The 23,956-nt window shown below is 42.1% G+C and overlaps 2 protein-coding genes across 6 annotated transcripts in view; both read right to left on the bottom strand.

The window, feature by feature from the left end:
• Window positions 1–17,291, bottom strand: part of COLEC11 (collectin subfamily member 11) — a 48,037-nt gene extending 30,746 nt beyond the window's left edge. Inside the window, exons 1-2 of one of the 5 annotated variants that reach the window (XM_017744976.1) lie at window positions 9,009–12,142; window positions 5,845–5,919 (exon numbers count right to left, since the gene is read on the bottom strand). The gene's annotated coding sequence lies outside the window, so the exon portion shown is untranslated. Of the gene's footprint in view, window positions 1–5,844; window positions 5,920–9,008; window positions 12,143–16,972 lie in introns of those variants that run through there. The other 4 variants (XM_017744977.1, XM_017744975.1, XM_017744974.1 and 1 more) reach the window with 4 other exon arrangements.
• Window positions 17,292–17,313: 22 nt separating this feature from the next.
• On the bottom strand, window positions 17,314–23,732 carry RPS7 (ribosomal protein S7). The gene is made up of 6 exons (XM_008641756.2): window positions 23,622–23,732; window positions 23,237–23,308; window positions 21,524–21,667; window positions 19,897–19,961; window positions 18,088–18,238; window positions 17,314–17,438 (listed from the first exon to the last, which is right to left on the bottom strand). Exons 1-6 carry the CDS (start codon window positions 23,694–23,696, stop codon window positions 17,361–17,363), a joined length of 585 nt encoding a protein of 194 aa, XP_008639978.1. The 5' UTR covers window positions 23,697–23,732; the 3' UTR covers window positions 17,314–17,360.
• Between the last annotated feature and the right edge of the window lie 224 nt (window positions 23,733–23,956).

Genomic DNA, 23,956 nt, shown 5'->3' with positions numbered 1-23,956 from the left:
AGCCAAGGAAAGAAATGCCCTTGGCAGCAGCTGAGATGGCCTTCAGTGTGTTACAAAACTGTGTCCTTGCATGCCAGCAGCATACAAAAAACAGGAAGATGCATAAATGAAAGAATTCAAGGGACTAAATTCACCAGGGAAAAAACCAAACCAAACCCAAACAAACAAAAAAACTCCAAACAAAAACCAACCACCCCCCCAAAAAAACCAAACAAAAAAAACCCAAAGAAAAACAAAAACAAAAGAAACAAAAACCAAATCAATCAAACAAACAAAAAACCCAAAAAACAACCCAGCACATAATTGGAGTGGGAACATTTTTAAAGACAAAAAGATATGGCAAAATACCAGGCTGCCATGGAAAATAATAACCAGCAAAAGACACAGAGCATAGGAAATATAATGACATCAGGCACTTTGTAAGAACATGCAAGCCACCAAGAGTTATGGAAAGGATCCAAGAGTGTTATCCTCAAATGACAAGGACCTATTTCTTGGACTGATATCCTCAATACTGCAAAACACTGTGGTACATAAGCATGCATGATCAAAATCTTGCATTTGAACTGGGGCAGTATCAATGCTATTTCAATAAAAGATTATTTTTACTTTCAGGCTGAGAGACCAACTAACACTCTACATGAGATCCTACATGATTCTACATGTGATCCTACATCAGTGGACAAAGGAAGGGCTACAGACATCATTTATCTGGTCTTCTGTAAATCCTTTGACATGGTGCCCCACAACATCCTTTTCTCTAAATTGGAGAGAGATGGATTTGATGGGTGGAGTGTTAGATGGACAAGAAAGTGGTTGGACAATCACATCTTGAGGGTGGTGGTCAACAGCTCAGTGTCCTGATGGACATCAGTGACAAGTGGTGTCCCTCAGGAGTCCATACTGGAATGAGTGTAATTAATATCATCATTAATGATATAGACAAAGGGATCAGGTGCACCCTCAGCAAATTTGCAGATGACACCAAGCTGAGTGGTACAGTGACAGACCTGAAGGACAGGATGCCATCCAGAGGGACCTGGACAAGCTTGAGAAGTGGCTCATGGGAATCTCGTGAGGTTTAACAAGATCAAGTGCTGGTGCTGCACCTGGGTCAGGGCAACCCCCGGTATCAATCCAGGCTGGGGGTGAACAGATCCAGAGCAGCCCTGCTGAGAAGGACTTGGGGGTGCTGGTGGGTGAGAAGCTGGACATGACCCAGCCGTGTGCCCTTGCAGCCTGGAGAGCCAAACGTGCCCTGGGCTGCATCAAAGGCAGTGTGAGGAGCAGGTGAGGGAGGGGATTCTGCCCCTCTGCTCTGCTCTGCTCCGGTGAGACCCCCCTGCAGTGCTGCATCCAGCTCTGGGGTTCCCAGCGCAGGAAGGACAGGGACCTGTTAGAGCCAGTCCAGAGGAGGCCACCAAGATGATCAGAGGGATGGAGCACCTCCCTCACAAGGAAAGGCTGAGATGACTGGGATTCCTGGAGAAGAGAAGGCTTCGGAGTCACCTAATTGCAGCCTTCCAGTACCTGAAGGGAACCTAAAAGAAAGATGTGGTAAGATTTTCTACAAGGGCATATAGTGACAGGACTATAGTGAATGGGTTCAAACTGAGAGTAGGTTTAGATTAGACACTGGGATGAAATTCTTTACTGTGAGGATGGTGAGGCACTGGAACAAGGCTACTCAGAGAAATTGTGGATTGCCCCATCCCTGGAAGTGTCCACGGCCAGGTTGGATGAGGCTTTGAGCAACCTGGTCTAGTGGAAGATGTCCCTACCCATAGCAGGGGGGTTGGAACTAAATGATTGTAAAGATCCCTTCCAATCCAGACCATTCTGTGATTTTATATCTTCACTGAGAAGTGACAGGTGATCTTGATACCAACAGTACTACCCAATGTCCTTTTTTTCTTAGAGCCCTGACGCACCCTTCCAAATGCAGATAAGGGAAAGAAGGCAAAAGAAAGGGGAACTTATCAAAACAGCTGCCCACGTTAATAGAAAATATATGGTTGGTACATAGAAATGGTGTAGAAGCAAAGTGCAGTGGGATAATAAACAGATTTCTATGCGTCTGATGTGACTTAGTTGAAGCACACACAAAGACACTCAATTCCTGCAGGTAACTAGACATTAACAAAGTTCTCAGAAGTCAAAGTATTCTTACACTAGTATGCTCCAGCAGACTTTCACTAATCAGTCTATATCACTGGCAATAGTCATGATCCAACCTGAAAGCTATGCCAAAAGGAACCCAGCTGAAAATATCTTTCAGTGGCAAAACCTCCCAGAGCACCTCTTACACATACCACAGCACATGCACTCAAAATCCTTTACCATGTACAATGCACTGGGTGACAAATATATTTAAAATTTGAGAAGGAGTACAAGGGATTTCATGCAGTTTGAGATGCTTTTGACAATCTCATTTTGAAAAAGAAATATCAATTCAGAAAGAAACAGATAGGATGTGTAGAACACAATTTGCAACCAAGGGTGTTTATCTCAATTAATACAAACTGAAAGTGTTACTTCCCTTAACTGTATACCGCGATGCTTCTGCTACCAAAAGATTCTCAAGGATGACAACCCCCTTTGAAATTTTTTCATTAAAGTCCTTCCATCTAACCAACTGTCCTGAGAGATTTCTGTATTTTAATGATGTGCATTTCTAGACAGTAATATAACAAGCTCTGTTAAGTAAGCTATAACTACTGGCATTTCCACCTGCTTTGGTACTCAGCAAATTCTTTAACAATAGCAGCAAATGTACCTTTCACACAGCTAGAACATGACCAGAGGGCAGCTATGCACCAATTAAGAAGCTGCAGAACAGCTAAGCAGTGATCACTTGAACCTCTACATTTGCCTGCTCAGAATTTATAGGGCACTTACAGGAGCAAAAACTAATGCTACGGTCCTGATCGTGCAGTTACCAGTAAAATAAAAGGCTTCAGTGGTGTTAAGGAGTACACTGACCTGAAATCCCAGTATCTGCCAATTGACTTAAGAAAAGGAACAGTGAACAACAAAACCAAGACTTGCTGTGGTTACTCAGTGCTGCCAAAAAATACAGAGGCATCAGTTCTATACATATCAGAAAGTCCTTGTACTCAACACCGTAATTGCAACGTTTAATGTCATCTTCCCTAAAATCAAGGAACAGGGGGAATGTAACCACTTTTACATTAAGTGTAAATAGGCAAATGCACGTTTAAACACAGAGTTGCTTAGGAGACAGCCTGTCAGATGGGGTGGGTTGGCCTTGGCTGGATGCCAACTGCCCATTAAGCCACTCTATGGGTTTTATATACCAGTCATAAAAAGTAGAGAACGACAATAGAGACTTTTTGATGCTCCACAATTACAGAAAAGGCAGTTCTGACATATCATATCATATCATATCAAATCAAATCATAGATCATATCATGGCCTGGGTTGGAAGGGACATTAATGATCATCTGGTTCCAACCCCTCAGCCGTGGGCAGGGACCTTCCACTAGACCAGGTTGCTCAGAGCTCCAACCTGGCCTTGAACACTTCCAGGGATGGGGCATCCACATCTTCTCTGGGCAGTCTGTTCCAGTGCCTCACAGTAAAGAATATTTTTCTAATATCTAATTTAAACCTGCTTTCTTTCAGTTTGAAACCCTTTCCCCCTGTCCTGTCACTACACACCCTTGTAAAAAGTCCCTCTCCACCTTTCCTGTAAGTTCCCTTCAGGTCCTGGAAGGCTGCAACTAGGTCACCCCAAAGCCTTCTCCTCTGCCTAAACAAACCCAATTCATGAAGATATTAAAAAGCAAGGGAAGATAATCTCCAATAAAGAGTTTTTTCAGCTGCAGCCTATAGCATGGCTCTCATTACATCATCTCACTTCATCTCTACATTAGCTTTAAACTGCAAGTTAATTGCACAGCTAGAGAGAAACACTGCAAATGCATCTATAGGTGCTGCTGACACCAGCAGCACCCTGGAGTCTCCTCAGCATGCACCATCAGTCCTTCTCTTGCTCGGCCACATGTTCTCAGTACCTGTTTCCTTAACATTTCTTGAGCACAACTCCAGTGAACCATCAGAGACCTGTTTTCTCATTAACACCATTCTGACAAGAAAACTCATTGACACACATTTTTCTTTTCCTATGTAATAAGACTTTTTTTTCTGTTTCCTCTGCTAGGGCTTCATTACATTCTTGTTTGGTGTTTTTAACTTGATTGGCTATTATTACTGTGCCATCTAACAATGCTGGTTCTTTCATATCAATTTTTTAAAGTTCTTTGTTTTAATTCCCAAAAATTAGGTCTCTTGCAAACTTTTCTCTAAGGAAAATAAAATATTCTACATATAAGTAGAATTAAAATTATACAATCACTTATATAATTTTGACCTTCCAAAGAGCAGACTGACCCTGGCATTCAAACCAGATGGAGATCAAATCAACATGTCATCCGTGGGCTCTTGGAGACCCATAGACTATTTCTAAAGAGTCCACTAAAGATGAATAAATGCATAACTATTGTCAGCAAGTTTCAGTATCTGTTAAAATCATCAGCACTATCAGAGGAGATTTTGGGGTGATCCACAACTAAGCCTGAAAATCACTCAAATTAAACTGAAAATCTTAGAGTGCTGTCTGTAAGATTTGTTGTTGTTGTTGTTGTTATTTATGCGTATTCCACAGTTAGCAAACCGGACAAAAAGAAAATCATCACAGAGAGAGCCGTGCTTGAGACCAGACAAAGACAGGCACCAGGAACTTAAGTACATCTATGGATACATCTTCATTCTTCAAGGTCCCTATTCAAAAAACAGCCAAAGCTGAAGCAGTTTCTCTTTCCACTCTCCATCCTTTGCCCCCATTCTTCACCCCTAAACCTCCAAGTGAGAGCTGCTTAAGTTCAACACTGGCAACACTACCTCTGAATCTCTGTGACCTCATCCCAGGTTCAAACAAAGCATCCAAAACCATCTCCTAACAATTCAGTCACCTTAAGAGGCTGGAGGTTCCTGTGGTTTTACTGGAAAACTTGAGTGCCTAAGCTTTTCTTACTGCACAGACCAGAGACGGTCAACATCTTGCCAGAGGAGAATAACAAGACACTCTTCTCCCACCTAGCCCATTTCCATCAAGGAAACACATCCAAAATCATTCAGTCTCCTCCAAGCACACCGAATTACTATATAGGTTAGTTACAAGGGCACCTTTCCAGCAAATGAGAGGTGGAGGTTTGGAGCAGTGCAATGAGGTGCATTTAGACCTCCTACTTCCCAGATAAGTGGTCCCAGACAGCAGGTTATCATGTGGCAGCTGAGTAGCAGCAGTCTATTTTTCAAAGAGAACTTTTAGAGAGAACTTTTTAGAGAGAACTTTTAAAGTAGAAAACACTTTTCTCAGAGCCATTTTTCAAAATCTCCATGCTTGAAGGACAACTCAGCACACACATTCAAGGTAAGCTTCCATCTTTCAGAACTCTAGTTCCTGCAGGCACTTGGCACTAAAGATGGTGCATTGATCCACTTCCACATGCAGCAGAGAGAATTGGGGAGCATCTCTCACAAGCAATTTTCAGATGGCTGCTGTGGCCATCACACACTTGTCTGACTGTGGTGAGTCACTTTCTTCAGCACTCAGCTCTTCACTTGCTCCATGTTGCACATCAACATTGCCTGTTCTTGGTCTGGAGTCTGGCATCCAACTTGTAGCACTGTGAATCTACTTATTCGTGTCTATGTTTTGTTCATGTGCTGTTGGACTAGATCTTTAAAAGTCCCTTCCAAACCAAACCATTCTATGATTCAGTGCAGAAAGAAACCAGTGTAAATCCTAAAACTCCTCACCATTTGTCTTACTGCTCTGTCCTGGTCTCCAGTGTTGGGGAAGATGAAACAGGAAAGCCTTGGAAATATGATTGCCTGACAAAAGATTTTGGGAATATGAAAACTACAGGCAACATCGAAATGAAAGCCACTTTTGAAATACCAGGTCTTAGTTACTAAACAACTAGAAAACAATGGTATGGCCACTGAAGTAATCCCCTTTTGATTGAACAATACCCTCTGCTAGCAGGCAGGTCCAAGGGTCAGAGCAGACCCTACTAGCTCAGCAGAAGGGGTCCAAAGGCAGTTTTTAGAAGTTAAGATGTAACACTCTATGGTAATATAAGAACTCTTATAGGCTGTATGTAAATGCTATAGGATTTGTATCTTGTATTAGATTGGTTAGTGACAATTAGAATATTCAGTACAGAAGATGATTTATTGTATTGTAACCAGGACTTCAGACACTTCTCACTTCTCCTCTATTCCTTTACTTCACTTCTACTTCGATTCTCATACTTTTCTCTTCCACTTCTACTCTTGCTCTTACTCTTGCTCTTACACTCTCTCTCTCACCCGTTCACTCTCTTGCTCTCTTGGGCCTGCTCAGAGCTGAGTCTAGCAGCTCTGAGCAGTGCCCCAATACCCACGCCCTTTACAATAAACCGGCTGTGTCCCGAGACCTGCCTATAGAGATCTCTCGTCTCCATCCGTTACCGTCTACGTCCGGCCGTCCCGACTGGACCCCAGGAACCCCGAAACCTACACTCCAGGACACCCTATGGACCTCCTAACCAGTCTTCTGATAAAGTTTTGAGGAAGCAGTGTCCAAATAGTCCCAGAAACTAAGTATCCTTGGATCCTAAGGAAAAATTAAGAGAGTGGTGCACTGCTGAAGAGCTCAAGCAGACCAACTTCTGCTCTTCTCTTGCCTACAGACATCTTATAAAACTATAGGCAAACTATAGGCAGGGGTAGATTTTTCAGAAGAGGCACTTAGATGGGTGAGATGACACATTATTGGATTCAAAACCACCTCTTTCTAAAGCTTCAGGCTCCTAGTAGGTTGTTTTCCTCTTGACTTAAGAGTTCTTAAAAGAGATTAAAATCCAGCCGTACTCCCTTGCATTTTTCAGTTCCAAATATCTTAAATGGAACATGTTTAGCACAAAAGTTGGCAGAAGCATTAACAAAGCCTTAGAAATGTTAATAAATGTTCTCTCCCTTGCACAGGTGTTTGCATGGCCAAAAACATCAAAAGGCTTTAAACCTTCTTCTGACACTCTCTTGAAGGGTCCTACTCTCAGGATGGCCTGTGGCACATGTGCAAACCAGAAGGAAGCACTCGAATTTTAAGAAGCTGCCAACTAGTTATCAACCAGCTGATGCCTCATGAGCCCAGTCTGTGCCTCTTTCACGAGACTAACTTTTCCAAAATACATCCTATCACTCCTTTCATCAAGGGAAACTAAAATAGCAAGACCCTGACCACACAGCCTTACGGGAAGCGTGGTTCAGCTGTGAAGTTCAGCCAGTAGTGAAATGCAATGCAAAGCACAAACTACACTTCCCAAGAGACACCATGAGAATATTTTTGGCTAAACTCTCCTGGTTTTCAGCCAAAATAATTTGACAAAAGAACTAAACTATCCCAGAAAACTGACACTTTCTTTTAAAAGCTGCTCTGCCAAAAGTCTTCCTACTTCAAAAGGATTCTGGTTCAAGAATTTTTGGACAGCCCTAGAGATGACTAAAAAGAACTTTAGAAACAGTGTAAAATCACTCAAAATAATCAGAAAAAAATAGCCTTGAACATAACGTACAATTAGAAATTACACAGTAGATGTCTGCTGCTTACACAGTGCAATTCTCTGTTGACTGTAGGACTATGCCACGTTTAAAATGTTATTTTGACTATGAATTTAAGTTACACATTTTCTATGTATTAATTAAAACAATAATTTCATTTTAACAGATACATATAAGAATTTTATGAAACACATTCCAAACGTTTTTAAAAGGAATACTCAACTTGGAAGTCTTACTTCTTGTCTAGAACACTGGCACACCGTATTTATGCTGGATCAGTAGCACACTAAAATTTTAGGGATAGTATCAGTGTTGTAAGTGTGACCTTTAAATCAGTGTTTGTTTTATATTTTCTGATCACGATAATGCCTTAAATGTTCATGATCATGTAAACAATCACATACATATGAAATACAAAGATCTCAGCTACAGAGCAGAAAACATAGGGCAACAGTTTTTACATTTGCCGCATTTTAAAAATCTTTCAATACCCAAGAATCAAAACCATAGTATTTCCAGTCCAGTTGCTCTGTTTCATGTATGGCAAGTAAAGTCAGGTATTTCAGTTCTCCACAGTGATTTGATTTTGCTAGAAAACAATCCTGCTCCAAAATTTCACTCCCTATACTGAACACATATGCATGCACAGAGGTCAGAATGGAGACTTGCAAATCCCTTATGAATCCTACTTTTCATAGCTCATGACTGAAAAGCAGGCATGTGCCCTTCTGCTTACTGAAGTATGGCTTGACTCTCATATTCCTACTCACTTGGATCAAGATTTTGTATCATTATACCTCCTTATAGCTCACTAAGCATTTTTGCATAGTGCTACTCCCGGAATGATTTGGTTTACACTGAGATTGCTCTTAATTATCCAGTGGTGTAATTCCAGCCCTTACTGGTCCTTCTGTCATATGTTTCACTTCTGCAATGCCAGTCTTCATTCTTTGCTTTGCAGCTGTATTAAAAGATCACTTTTAAAAGTGGAAAACAGACAACTGCCTGTATCTGTTACCAGGAATTACAACTCAATAATGAACTAAAATTTCAGTTGTAGGAAAAGTTAAAATTCATATACTGTTTTCTCCTTCCCTGCTAAAAGGAAAGGGAGCTCTTCCAATGGCATATGTGTATTTTAAATACAACCCCCCTACACTAAACTGGCATTCAGTGATCTAACCCACATGGGTGCTTCTCAACAGAAAGGTCCAATGTTATCCAATAGACTCGAGCAAGCTCTTTTTTCCTTTACCTTCCCCTACTATTTGGGGATTGTCAATCATATTTTGCCATATACAGAGCAGCCCCCTAACAAACCTCCAGACTTTTTCCTCTACATGTTTTTAGAGAGTGAAAGCATAAAAGTTTCTTACCTTATGGCTGCTGAGAGAATGGGAACTGCACAATGCTCTGTGCCTGCAGGGACACTGCACAGATGAACCTCATTGCTGCTGTTTACAGAAGTCTGACAGTTTTTAATTTGAAAAGAGGTTGTCTTTTGCTTTTCGACAGTTCAACAAATCAGACAAAACAGTTGCAAGTGTTATCTGTAAACAGCTTCCTGTTTGAAATAGATCAGCTGTCCTGCAGGACAATAATTAGGGAAGAAGTGTGGGAAAACTGAAGAGGTCCATGATGTAAGCTTTTTATTTTGGGAATGTACTTTTTTGGGAATGCACACTTACTTTCCCCTCCTCCTCTCTAGCAGAGAACCCCTTTTTAACCATTTACATCTATTCAGCTCTAAGCCATGCATGCACACTGCCCTAGCACAACACTTTCCTTGCTTTGCTTCAGCAGATATGAAAACACATGAAACGCAGCACTGAATGTGAACATCTTGTGTGGATAATTAACACACTCTCCCCTTACTGAAATCCTCTCCATTCTTCCAATTGGCTGCAGCATTCTTGACTTGAGTAAAACATGCAACTGTTTCAGAGCCATGTCTGAACACCCCACAATAATGTAAATGCTAAATTTACATATCTGCATGGCAGGCATCTTCACAAAATTTTGGGGGTTTTTTTTAAAACATCTTTTGATAGGACTTTAGTGCTCTTTCACTATAGCTTCTAAATAGTTGCACAACTCTGGGTTTTACCTTAAACAGCTAAACTAATTTGAGGCCTGGATAAACCACAGTAGTCCACATGCATTTGAGCAGCAAAAAACTGGGGCCAGCTGATTCTGGGAAGTGGGATTTTGAGAACACCCCCCTCAGTCACAGCAGTTTATACTTCAACAGTTTCACTCTCAATTTTCAGGCCAAATATAGAGTACCACTTGTGACTATACCAATTAATACCCTCTGATGAAAAGCTGCTATATTTTTAAGACTGTAGCTCTGATAGCTACAAAAAAATCTTGTGAATCCTCTGTCTCCGTCCATCTCATGCCACTGTTCCCTCCTCCCAGTTTCTCCAGGTAAGGTTTGAGGGGTTGTGCTATAAGCAAGCAACCTGTGGGCTAGCAGCCTGGGCAATCCCGAATATGCGACCTCTTACTGGAAAACCAGGACAGGAGCTAAGGGCAGTAGTGGGAGGTTCCTTTCCATCTTCCACAGTCCCAAGATCAGGAAAGTATCAGAACACAGAAAAGGTTTTAGACTGAGGGGCTAGAGAAAGCTGCAATAGAATCATCTGTGTGTTCACTTCTTTATCATTTTTCAGATCTCTTTTGATGTGTAGGTCCACTCCACTGAGAATTTTGTGCTGTGGTGGGGCTTGCAGTACAAGCTGATGACATGTGTGATGCACTCTCTTCCTGCTTTGCTCTTGACTTTACATATCCTCTCTCCCAGCAAACCTCTCCCTAAGCCTGGGGTGTGCAGCCTTCTTTCCCACAACAGCTTGTATTTTGTTAGCCCACAGCACAGCACACGCTGACCAGCTTTGACGGCAAAGACAAAATCAGATACAATAAGATGTAGTGATGCCTAATACTCAGGACTCCCTGTGGACTACCTTCATAAATGTTTCCCTGTTGGACTGGAACCTAGCTACCCTCCTCCGCTGCTATGGACTCCTGTATTTTAACATGCACCAAACGGTCATGAAAAGTTAAGAGCCAATGATAACTTCCAGATTACCTCAGTAAAGAAAGGGCAAAATGGTAGAACATGAACGTAACTGTATAAGGACCACGCAACTCTAATTTCAAAGTTCATTTTTTATGCATACAAGCCCCATCAGTTCAGTGGAAGCAGAAGGCAATTAGCAGGACTAGGCCCTTGCAGCACTCTGTTGGCAGCAACTCACCAAGACAAACATTTTATGTAAAGAATGCAGCAAAGTGACTGTAGTCCAAGCCTTTGAAGATCATATTACCATGGCAAAGACAACTCCATTTACATACATATCTACTCTCCCTGTAAACACAGGCAAATAACTTTAAGGCCAGAAACAGAATATAATGGAGAAATAGAGCCATTCAGGGAAAGTCCGTAGAAAAGGTAGGACTCAACACTGGGGGAGCAGAAATGAAAACATAAACATAAATGACCAGAGTTCAAAAGGAAAGGGCAAACACTATAAATGCAGTGAAAGTGTTTTCTCTAGGAAAAGGGAGAATAAGCAAGTTTCCTTTCACATGAGAGAGAGAAAGGCATAGTCCCCATACAGAAGGGCCTAAGTAACCTTTTCCACTCCAAAAACCGACTGGAAACTGTGTAGCCATACTGGTGCACCATCTAAATCAAGCTATTATGTGCAAGCTGGGGTACTGATGCATGGACCATGTGAGAGCAGCTTAGGTCATCACCAGGTCACAACAGCCATTGGTTATTAAGTTCTTTATTATATTAACATGCCTGTCCGGGACACTGTAGCACTTCAAGAGCTGATTCAGTCTTTCTGCCACCCTTTGCTGGATGGAAAGGGACAGCCTTCAGAGGCCATGGTATACCAGTACAGAGGAACAAGGACTGGACAAGCTGAAACACAGAAAGGAAGCCTGAAGAGGGTGGAAGCAAGAACATGTAGCCTGGGAGGAATAGAGATTGTCTGAGCAACCAGGGATCATGTTAGGAAAGCTAACATGCCCTGGGAGAATTAAATCTGGCCAGGGACATCAAAGGCAACAAAAAAGGCTTCTTTAGGTACATCACTGATAAAAGGAAGACTAAGGAAAATGTGAGTCCTATCTGCAAGGAAACAGGAGATCTGTTTGACAGGCTTGAGATGGGCCTGTGCAAACCTCATGAAGTTCAACACCACCGAGTGCAATGGGCTGCACCTGGGTTGGGGCAATCCCAAGCATAAACACAGACTGGGCAGAGAATGGATCAGGAACAGCCCTGAGAAGAACAACTTGGGGGTGTTGGTTGATGAGAAGCTCAACATGACCTGGCAATGTGCACTTGCAGCCCAGAAATCCAATCACATCCTGGGCTGCATCAAAAGAAGTGTGGCTAGCAGGTTGAGGGAAGTGATTCTGTCCCTCTGCTCCTCTCTCAGGAGAGCCTACCTGCAGTGCTGCATCCAGCTCTGAGACCCCCAACATAAAAAAATGTGGACCTGTTGGAATGAGTCCAGAGGAGGGCTAACAAACACAATCAGAGCTGGGCTGGAGGACCTTTCTAATGAACATGGGCTGAAAGAGTCAGGCTTCTTCAGCCTGGAGAAGGCTCCTGAGAGACCTTAGAGCACCTTCCATTACCTAAAGGGGGGTAGGGCTAAAAGAAAGCTGGAGAGGGACTTTTTACAAGACACGTAGTGACAAGGCAGAAAGCCTTCAAATGGAAAGAGGGCAGGTTTATATTGGATACTATGAATTCTTCACAGTGAGGGTGGTGAGACACTGGAACAGGCTTCCCAGAGTTATGGATGCCCCATCCCTGGAGGTGCTCAAGGCCGGGTTGGATGGAGCTTTAAACAACCTTATCTGGTGGAAGGTGTCCCTGCCCACAGCAGGGGGGACTTAGTAGATCATCCTTAAGGTCCCTTGAAACCCAAACCATTCTATGTTTCAATACAGCAAGACACCACTTAGGCCAGCTACCTCAGCTTGACCCACTACACAACTTTTCCTCAGTCTTTAAAGTCAGGTTAAATACCACATTGACCCAACTACAAGTAGAAGTCTTGGATTCAAACCAAACCAAAGCCAACCCATGCAGAGAAAATCCAACTGGTTGTAAAAGGACAATAAAAAGTTTTTAGAAAACAGGAAAAAATACACTAATACATTTTAGGAGCATCCAGGCAAATTTTTCTACTCTTTGCTTAGTGAGTTGGCATTATCTTTGCATCTGTAGGAGGATTAAACACAATACTTATTTTAAAATCTTAAGATATGACATGGCCCTGATTCTCCCTTTGGTTTAGCAAAGCATCCAATGGTATCAGCATTTCCCAACCAGATTTTTCCAAAGGATGATAATTTCCAATATCCAAACTCTCTAAGAAATCAGTATCTGAGCTCAATTGCTGGAGCTGTTTATTGCAGGCCATCACAAATGCTGTTCCAGCTCTTGAAAGTAAGAGCTGCCTCACTAACCAGCCCACATTAAGCCTCCCAGGGCATTACCAAAAAACTCCTGCAAGTAGCAAGAAGATGCAGCAGATGAGGGACTCCTCCATGGTACAGACATGTACACAAGCACGCCAAGTGCCACCCCTCCTCTGCTCTCAGGGCAGCACAATGATGTGTCCTATTCCCTTTGCTTCATGTAACAGTATCTCTTTAGCCAAGAAAATAGGAAACAACTTTATTAAGCATTAAGACAATCCTGCTAAAGCTCAGCCTGCAGATCTGTCCCTGTGAAGATATCCATCCATCTGCACCCCTTAGCACAGCCCCAGCACCTCTGCCCTCTGTGGACACAGACAGCAGAAGCTCTCCTTAGCACCTCTGCTGCGCAACACATGAGATGTATGGTGGGAAAGATCAGTGTGGCTACAGCAACACAGGATTAACTTTACCTGCAACTGTGTAAAATCTGGCCTTCAACTTCATTAGTGATGCTGCATTAATTTTCTTTTTGTATAAAATTTATAATCAGCATTCACTGCAGCAGTAGTGCTTTTTCTGCTACTCATCTCTAAAACTGGAATAATCTCCTCAGTGCTTGGATTTAATTCTATTTTTGCTGCTCCAGGGGCAGATCACAACTGAGCCACACGTTAACTTGATACGCAATAATTAAAAACATTGGCTATTAATCATTTAGCAACAGCAACTGCATGTTGCTAAGCTTAAGAATTACTTTCCTGGAAGAGTAACTGGAAGGTAGAAGAGGGGATACATGAACTCATAGACTTAACAAATCCAACACACTTTCTTCTCTTGATGGCAATACATAGATAAGGTCCTTTACTCGTATCTCTCTGTAAGGAACAGAGCACTAGTACAAAGACGTTCATGTGTTCATGTCAGCAGTGTTTTCACAGGAGCGCCCTCAAGGCAGGCAGCAAGGGGCAGGGCAAAGGGACTTTGTTAAACAGCAGTGAATTACTGACACTGATCAGTGCTGCAGTCAGCCCCTACTGGAGACAAGGAAACTCACACTCCCTCAGCCTGACCACCAGCCTTCATTTTATGAGGCTTCATAATTTTCTGTAATCAACATCTTTTTTTCTGTCTTTCTGATAAACGTCTAGTGGCCTAGATAGCACATCCCACAAACTGGAAAAGGTCTAGCTTTTCAGCATTGCTCTGACCTTCAGATGTAATTGAGAATCAAACTCAGGCCTCCCACTTGGAAAATTTAGGAAAAACGAAGAGGAAATAGATTATTTCAGCCCACAATGCAGGAGTGATAGGATTTCCATTAAATGTTGCTTGGCATCACTACACTGAAACTCACCAGTTGCTCCCACTTACACTCAAAAGGGGCTACTCAGACATGATGTTATCATAGATCAAGTTATCCTATTAATACAAGACAGGTAAAGCACTTACCACCCAAAACTTCAAGCAAGTTCTGCTACACTAGAATTGTGGCACAGCTACAGACCTTTTCGAAGAAAAATCACCAGGGATCAGTCTTACTCACATTCCTCACACAGGCAAAGATATTTGAAGACATAGTGAAAGGATTCATATGAAATAAACAAGTGAAGCTCTAGTATCAGGTGGAAGTCTCATGAGCACCTAACAGATATAAACCCCTTGCTTCTCATTTGGAGCTACTACAGGAAAGAACTTCAGCATATGACTGTCTCTCCGCATGGATACTACCCAAATACTACTACTGCATAGTCTTGGTACAGAATGCCTCACGACTTTTTCACCCAGAGCAGCTGATAAAACCCGTGGTGAATCCCATGTTCAGAGTTCAACTGTGCCAGCATATCAAAGGTATAGGAAAAGTCTAGCATGATCTCACATGGAATTTGCTTAGGTTAAGGTAACATTTGACACCAGCGTTCCAGCAGCCTCATTAGCACTTGACCAGATGGCATCAAACTGACTTTCCAGATTGCAGGCATGCACTTGGTATGCTTGTCAAGGGACAGAGGGAGTTGTCTGACTGTATCACTGACACAAACACACAAGGGAGTCTGTAAATAAAGGTAAACTAAGACTATAAAGTCTTTTGCAAACACACAGCCTTGTATTTTTATGCCACAAAAATTCACCTTTCCTTGTAGCTTAGTTTATGTAAAAACCATAAAGAGCTTTGACAGCATTATTCTTTCCCTCAAAGAATTTGCTTATGGGGCCATTGTGAGCCTTTGCATATCATATAGTTCAAGAGGGCTTGCAACAAGATCCAAGAAAAATCTATAGGCAGCTCTCCCCCCCCCCCCCCAGTGCTTCAAAAGAAACTTAAGTGACATTTTTAGTACTATGAAGAGATGAAACCTGAGTTACATTTCACTATAGAACAGGAAATGCTGTCTAGCAAAGCCTGCTGAGGATCACCTCTCCTTGCAGAGGTTACACAGCCCCAGCAGACTCACCAGCCTCTAACTAAAGGTAGTTAACATCTGATAAGTCTCCACGTACTCCCCAAGCTGCTTCTTCCAGCCCACACCAGCCAAGGTCTGTTTGCACAGGCTGCCATCTGTGACTGTTTTAGTGGGAAGCTTGGTAACGTGTCTGACTCAAGATTAGATTTTTGGGGGACTAGACGAGGTGGCATTTCCAATCTGAGTAATATTCATTTTTGCAATGAAAACTTGAATTTATAAGTTATGGCAACCCTACTGTAAGACCTTTTACAATTATCCTCCACAAAAGCAGCCAGGATTTGGGCTTGTTATATACCTACAACTCCTCTCATCTCATTCTAAGGGAAGCTGATGAATTCACTTCTGCTGAATCATCCAAGATGAACAATAGTCAAGGAATAAATAAGGAATTAAGTTATACTCCAGAGACAGAAGTTTGAAAAGGAAATAGGAAAAGGCCTTAAGGTAAACCAACTTCTTCAAAGATACAGCCTGCTTTTTGTGCAAATATTCAAGCCTTGTCAGCAAGTAACAGGAAATCAACTAATTGCAACAGGGCACGTTTTCCCTCTTTGCATTCTCAGCACCAAAAGTAACAGCAAGGGCTATCCATCTCACCCTATTAAGCCATGCTATAACTTTTAAAGTCTTCATTTTTTCAATGCAAAAGCAACGCAGAACTTGTTTTAACCTTTTAGCTCTCCATAGCTGAAGAAGAGGTGTCAAATAGGAAGCAACCAAAACTAAATAGAAAAAGGAAGCAAAGGTACAAAGACCCTTGGTGAGTGGCATTTCTCCATCTATTCTCAGGTAGGAAAATGCAAGTTATTAAGTGCTCCTGCCACACAACTTGTTCCCAACTTAGCTCTCCACTTAATAGTGACTCCAGAATTGTCTTTTACTGTGTTAAACACTCCTAATACTATGTTTAGCACAATTAAGTACTAAATCCATATAATTTGCTCAGAACTTTACATGACCAACTCCATGCTCCCCTCTGTGCTTGTGTAAGATGTTCTTTAACACAGATACTGAAGTAAAAAATGTAATGTTTCTGAGACATTATCAGCCTTCAGATGCTGATACATCTAGTCCTTCCCCACTTCTCCCTATGTCACCAAGCATGTACAGAACCATGTTAAAACATCATCTAAAAAAAAATCCTAAACATTTCTGAAAGCAAGATCAATACCTAAAAAACCTGTAGTTTTTGTCCAGTGATGTAGTCAAGCACTCAAGATGTAAAAAATTCCTTCCCATTTCAGTCTGATAAAGGTGAGAAACTAGAGAGTCTGCTTTTAGGTAAGAACTGGTCAGAAATGCTGCCACTTAGAGCAAGTTACCTCAAAATCAACCTATGCCTCCCCCAACACATTTCCTAAGAATTCAAACCCCTAATTCAGGTGTCTTTTTTACATATTTTGTAAGTCACACGCCACCTGCTAGTTGACTTCTTCCCATGTCAGGAACATGTAGGTCTCCAACCGGTATCTCGTGTGCAAAACTCAGGAGTTCCACTGCTCTACAGTAATTCTCTGTATTTTCCCCAAAAGGTGAGATTTGGAATATTTAGGTTTTTCATTACAAATTCTTTTTGCAGACTCTGGACTCTTTTGTCCAGTTGTGTTGCAACAGTGCCAATAAACACCTAAGAGGGCTACCAATAAAATGCTGGGGACTTAATACTTTGATTCACAGGCGTCACTCTCCAGACAGTGGCAAAGTCCCATGAACCAGTTAATCCCCATCTGTGTTTATGGAATTCAAAATTTATATGAAATTACTCTGTTATATGAACAGTTGTTTATTCAGCCATTTTTTTGCATTTTACAGCTGGAATTCTGGAAATTCAAACACCACATCTTTGCCTGTGAGCTTCTTGTACACACCAGAAAATGTTTCCACCTGTGAAGACAAATAAATCTTGCTTATACATGCTGTGTAAACAAGTAACTCTCAGTTAACATATTTAAGGTACCATACTATTTGCCAGTGTATCTTCACTCTGAGGCCAGTTATTTTCTGCCAGATTAAGGTAGCTGAGGATTTACACAAAAGATACATTTCCTCTAGAGTATTGGACCTTCTTTGATTTGCAATAATATGAGACCCCAAGAGCTCAGCAGGCCCAAACACAAACCCCCCCATTTCCCCACTCCAGAAAAAAACGAAGCAAAGTGCAGGCTTTACTGAACACATCTGTTCAAGGTTAAAACTAAGTGCTTCAATTGAAAAACAACAAAAAGAAAACCACAAACAAACAAACCAAGCAACCCAACCAACCCCTATACATACAAAAAACCCAATAGAACACTGTCTGGTCCCATGAGGGAACCAATATAGCTACTTTATAATCCAGGGGCTTTGGCAAGTTGAACTCGAGCTTTAGTTCAAAACCGTCTTGCCTCTATTTCAGCACTTACTCCACAAACAAACAGAAGCATCTTCACTGCCACAAGCCAAAAGGCAAGTCTTCTGCTGTATCCCTAAGCAGTCTCTTAGGGATGTCATAATGTCACCCTGACCTGCATGAGAAAGTAAGTTTTTTATTTACCTTGTGTTCAACATTGTTCTGTTGTGCTTTGTCCAGATGGACTTTTATAAGCCTGCTGCCGTCCAGTTTTACACGGATTCTCTTGCCCACGATTTCACTTGGGAAGACCAGGTCCTCAAGAATAGCATCGTGCACTGCAGTAAGTGTACGGCTGAAATGCCACATTTATATCATTAAAACACATCCTCTTGAAAATTTTCCAGTTTGACAAGGTTTAAATCTTCCATAGCATGCTCTGACTGAAAATTCAGTGTTGCTTTTACTATTTAATGCCACAGTGTGACAATACAACACTATCACAGGTCATGAAAAAAGAAAAGCTAAATTCTACAGAGTGCAGAAACTTAATGACTGCACAACAAGAAAAAGTAGCCAGGCTTTTGATATTTTAGATTACATGTTGTTTTGTGGCAACAGCCCTGAAACATTCTTCTATTTCTACACATTTAATGAATATTTAAATCAAAACCGAACTGCTCCATCTGCAACTCTGCCAGACACACTGACTGGAAGAGTTTAAGTGTGTGAGTATCCTCAGCTGCACAGAGTACATTCATAGGAGACCCAGTTTTGAAAACACTGGTTTTTTTATCTGCCTAAACCCAAGCAGCTTAGAAGACCAATGTAATACAGAAAAAGACTAGCTGGTAAATTGAGTCCATGCTTAGAAGACTGAAGTCTCCATGCGTGTTCTTGAACTGTCCATTAGTGAGCCAACACAAGAAAAGGTGGCCCAGGTTATTTTACATGAGTCTAAGGACTACTAAGACTTCCAGCATCCCAAGCCACAGTTTCAGAGCAGTATCACTAGTAACTAACACCTGTGTCTACAGCAGCACTTCACACCTGACAAGACTGGGATAGCTAAGGGACACAGACATCCAAAGCAACACAGCAGCCTGATCTCATCTCAGGCTGAGACAGGGGCAGTCCCGCACACTTGCCTTCCTCTGTGCACAAAGTGGCAGCATGCTACTCAGACACAAATGCCAATTTCTCTAACCACTGCGCAGTGCTAGTTTTAATAGAACACAGTGGAGTCCTCCAAAGGCAGGACTGCCGCTAGATGAGTACCGTGAAACTGTACTTTTAAAATCCACGCCTGAAAACTACGAAATACAGTAACACATGACACAGGTATAATACTGGGGCAGGGAGGAGCCACAACACATGCCACATGTCATAAAGAAGACCCACTTTTAAGACACAGACTTACATAATGATATAGCAACACATATATGAGGCACTGACATCCAGAGAGATATAGCAGTGTTGCATGTCTAGCAATCCAGTGACTAGAGGAGAGCAGGAAGGCCATTTAACACAAATGACTATACTATTGCTATCAAATTCACATCCAGAGGGACTAGTACTCGTACCTACACCCCTCCTCAGCCACTCTCTCCCTCACTGCATCCCTTTCAGTGTGCAAGCCTTGACTTATGCACAGTCTAATATGTGATGTGGAACAGGCTCTTTCTACAACTTAAAAAAAAAATAGGTCTTGTCAGCACACTGTGGTAACAGAGACAGCAGGTTGGGGTTTATAAGCCAGCACTGCTAGCTAAAAATTTCCTATAGCTGTAGCTGGAAATACAAATCGAGTGCTAAGAAATGCAACACAGTGCCCAAAGGTGAACTTGCTACCACACACTTTAGCAGTCAAATGATGCTATTTCAAGCAGTAGGAGAAAGGACAAGACCACCCAATCACCTGAACAACTTCTCAAAAACTCAGCTAACCATTACTTGACTAAACTACCAGTTACAAAAGAAGGCTGTCATACTGAATCAGTACTATTTACTAACCTCCTTGGACGCTTTTGCTTGTTTTTTGTGCGGCTTTTTCTTGTTGGCTTGGGCAGAATCCTTCTCTGTTAAGGCAAAAGAAAAAAAAAAGGCATTTCTCAGTATCTAGTGGTTACAATCAACTCAGAAACACCCCCAGCATGTGCACCTTCTCCCCCACACTAGAAACTGATGCATGAAAAGCCAAAAAGATAGACTTAAGTATCCTTAAAGATACACCAGCATTAGAAACTGGAGAACTAGAGTTGCCTGCAGAAGGTGAGATGTTGTACGGCTATATTTCTCAATTACTACTGTATTCAGTGTACTGAAATAGAAGATTTGTACTTCATACCCCCTCCCCAGGAATACAACCACAGTAGTTTACTGTGTCTCATTAGCACTGCTAACACACTTCTTTGGGAACAGAAATCCCAGGACATTTTAAACTTCTGTTACACTGAGCCTCTGGTGCAAACCAGAGTAGTGAGCTCAGTTCCACAGTCAGCTTGGAACATCTTATTATTAAAACTAGCATTTAAGATGTATTGCACAATCCAGATCAAACCCTGGCTTAAATATAACCTGTTCCAAAATTAGGATCTAAATGAATTTATACTACTTTAGGTAAGTAAAACTTATTTTCTACTTCCCTACTGCAAGGGTAGATGTTATAAAACATTTTGGATGCAGTTTTAGCCACCTGCATCACATCACACCACAGCTTCTCCATGACTGTATTCATGATGGGGTTACCATAATCCAAATTGTGTCATGTCATACTCAAAAGCACATATTCCCTTCTGAACTGATAAGGAATTCTCAGGGGATTACAGAATCACAGAATTTTACAGAATCACAGAATATGCTGAGTTGGAAGAGACCAACAAGGATCATTGAGTCCAACTCCTGGCCCTGCACAAAACTTCCCCACGAGTCACACCATGTGCCCAAGAGTATTGCCCAATCGTTTCTTGAACCCTGTCAAACCACTTCCCTGGGGAGCCTGCTCCAGTGCCCAATCACCCTCTGGGTGAAGAACCTTTAGGTGAAGTGAGCCAGAGGCACTTTATTAAAATAAATCTTCTTGGCCCCATAAAGATTCAGAGTAAGGTGCTCTGTCTCTTAAATATATCATGAAAAATTTTCAGCTAGCTTCAGTCTAACTAGTTGTCCACTCTGCAGACAGATTCCTAGTTTGTCCAACCCTTAAGTATGGCCCAGAGATCCCTCCAACACCTTTTCAAGCCTTAGCTCCTATCATATATTTAGAACTTGGATGAGGTTTTTTCCTCCTTTCCTATTAACTTATATTTGAAGTGCCTAGTAAGCAATATATTAATATTTGCTCCCTTTTACTTTAAAGCTTTGCATCTCAAACTTCTGAAGGAGTAGAAGAGGCCAGAACAAGAAAGTTATATCCTCCATGAAAAACCTTTGCATCTCACCAAGTTTGCATAGCTGCCAGCTGAAATAGTTTTAGTTAACATCCACCAGACACTCACTACATTTCCTGCTGGTACAATGAATTACTATCACTATTATCTTGAACGGGTAATGCAACACCAGAACATGCATGAGCCTGGACTAGATCACTTCCAGAGATCCCTTCAAATCAACATTTTTGTGATTCTAAGGGGTTTTTTACCTGAGCGATGAACACCACATGTTTTCCACTAAATTTCTTCTCCAGCTCCCGAACTAACCGCACCTGAATCTTCTGGAAGGACTTCAGCTGAGGAACTGGTACGAAGATAATGATGGCTTTTCTGCCACCACCCACTTCAATTTCCTGAAACAGAAGTACAAAGTAAGCATTAGCTGGGGGTCAAGAAGTCATGTTTGGCTTGACCGTGAATCCCCTGAGCACAGGTATTGATAGTCTTGCTTCTGACTCTGTGGGGCGGGGAGTGCATCACAGAGCAGTATCTGCCTTAATGCTCTACAGACAAAGCAGTGAACAGAAAAACCTCTATCAGAGCATTTGTTTTGCTGTGGAGGAGTGATTGGGCAGTAAATCCCACCACCCCTTTCAGAATAACATCCTCTGAACAGCAAAGCCCATTCCTTCTGCAGGATCAGACTCGGATGCTAGAATTGTAACTATACTGAATGCTTACTATCGCATCTGCAGTTGTGCTGATACACAGTTTCAAAAATTACTTGCCTCTAGTGCAGACTCCAGACAAACTCCAAGGGAACAAATATCTTACTTTTAATCTACTGCTTCATGGAAACCACGTTCTGTCCACCACTTGGCTAGGCCTGCATCACTACTCATTCAAACCATTTCTCACCCATCCAAATGCCAACAGGATTACAATACACTAAGACAGGCTACTTCTCCCCTGGTTTATCTCTCCAGTAGCTGACCAAACCCAAAGAAGTTTCCATAGCCTTACAAGGCACTTCTCCCATGAAATTGGCTGCAGAGACATCCTCATCCTCCAACAGAACGGAAGGATGGATTGTTTTTCACCAGCTATGCTTTCATATGAGCCAGCTAAGGTGCCCATGGGAGATCTCTCACAATAAAATCAAGCAGCGACAAACACGTTTCTAAAAACCCTTCAGAAAGGACAGCTGGCATTGCTCCACTTCCAGAGATGCTGTTTCTTCTGAAGGCCCCTCAGCTCACACACCAAGCTGCTTTCTGCATTCCCAGATTCTTTCCCTGAACTCTAAGCAGTCAGACCCTGTGTCTGTACTGGTGGGCCTGGGCAAGAGCCAAAAGCAGCCCACGTAAGTTTCTGGTTGCAGTAACCAGCTTCATTGCTGCCATCCAGTCTCCCAGGCTGACAAATTCTAACACTAATTTTCTTCCTCCTTTTCCAGTAATTGTCTTCTTCCTTTTCTTTCTTGATGTTTCAGCTGTCTGCATGATCTAAAATTGAAATGTACAAGCAGGCTAAGCTACATGACCAAGTCAGTCTACTGCCTTAATCCACCTACCACCTATTACTTGTACATAAGAGACTCACAAAGAATTTTTTTACAAAGAGTATTAATAACAGTTTATGACAAAGTTTCTGAAACACCTACATTTCCAGCCAATATCTACAGCAAAAAGCCAGCGTCAGACCCAAACTCAGTCTGCAGACATATCATGTAGATTCTTCGTTTTTAAACACTTTTATTTAACACACTAAACTGCTATTTGGGGTTTTACAGTGACTTTTCAGACTAGTTCCTAAGAAAAACACTATTACAAAATCCTACGTGCTAACAGCAAATACCAGAACAGAAGCCACAACAGCACACAACAAAACCATCACAGGCCATAAGACATTAACATCCACAAAAATTAAACATACACAGAACAAGTCACCACCCAGTTCTTGATGGGGAAGGTCCAACCTACCTTAGCTGCTGTGATGTTCAACTCGCGCAGCTGAGCCTTTAAGTCGGAGTTCATTTCCAACTCCAGCAGAGCCTAGAAAAGTGAAGTTGTGGAATGATCCATTACATACACTTCAACTCATGAGAACCCTTGAGACCAAAGTGTGTACACAGTGCCAGAGAGCAGCTATACATACTTTTCACCACAGTCAATATCAAAGATTTAACTTCCTGTAAGACACACCAACATCCAACAAGTTGGAAACACATGCTAAGTGACTCAGTTCCTAAGTAAAACTAGGAAAGAAAACACGTTTAGACAGGATGAACCTCGAAGTTTACAGTCTGGATAATTGTCTCTGTAAGTTGAAGTGAATTGCCAAAGAGCACAAGGAAAAGCCACCTACCTGGGATATACCAGACTCGAACTCATCTGGCTTCTCGCCATTAGGCTTCACAATCTTGGCGCTAGAGCTGAACATGGCCTTTCTGCAATGCAAAAGAACGCTTCGGCTGTCACCACGCATATGTCTGTCACCTGTTCTAAACACAGCGAGGACTCCGCAACCCGGCTGCGCAGCCACCCGCTCCAAAACTAAGCCAGAGAACGCCCCCCGGGCCAGGCCAGCCCCAGCACGTCGCTCCAGAGCGTGCCCACCAGGAGACAGGAAAAGCGTCCCGGGGAGCGCGGGGCCTGCCCACCTCGGGGCCCACTGCAAGGCCCCGGGAGCCCAGGGAAGCG

This window comes from Corvus brachyrhynchos, unplaced genomic scaffold, assembly GCF_000691975.1.
Source record: "Corvus brachyrhynchos isolate BGI_N302 unplaced genomic scaffold, ASM69197v1 scaffold116, whole genome shotgun sequence".
Taxonomy (NCBI): Eukaryota; Metazoa; Chordata; class Aves; order Passeriformes; family Corvidae; genus Corvus; species Corvus brachyrhynchos.
Note: the sequence above shows the minus strand (reverse complement) of the source record. Positions and strands in the feature narration are given on the sequence as shown.

Coding starts and splice junctions, on each gene's coding strand:
- RPS7 (XM_008641756.2), bottom strand. CDS start 23,696: ATGTTCAGCTCTAGCGCCAAGATTGTGAAGCCTAATGGCGAGAAGCCA. Junction 23,309..23,621: donor TCGAGTCTGGTATATCCCAG/GTAGGTGGCTTT, acceptor TCACTTTTCTAG/GCTCTGCTGGAGTTGGAAAT. Junction 19,962..21,523: donor ATGTGGTGTTCATCGCTCAG/GTAAAAAACCCC, acceptor TTGCCTTAACAG/AGAAGGATTCTGCCCAAGCC.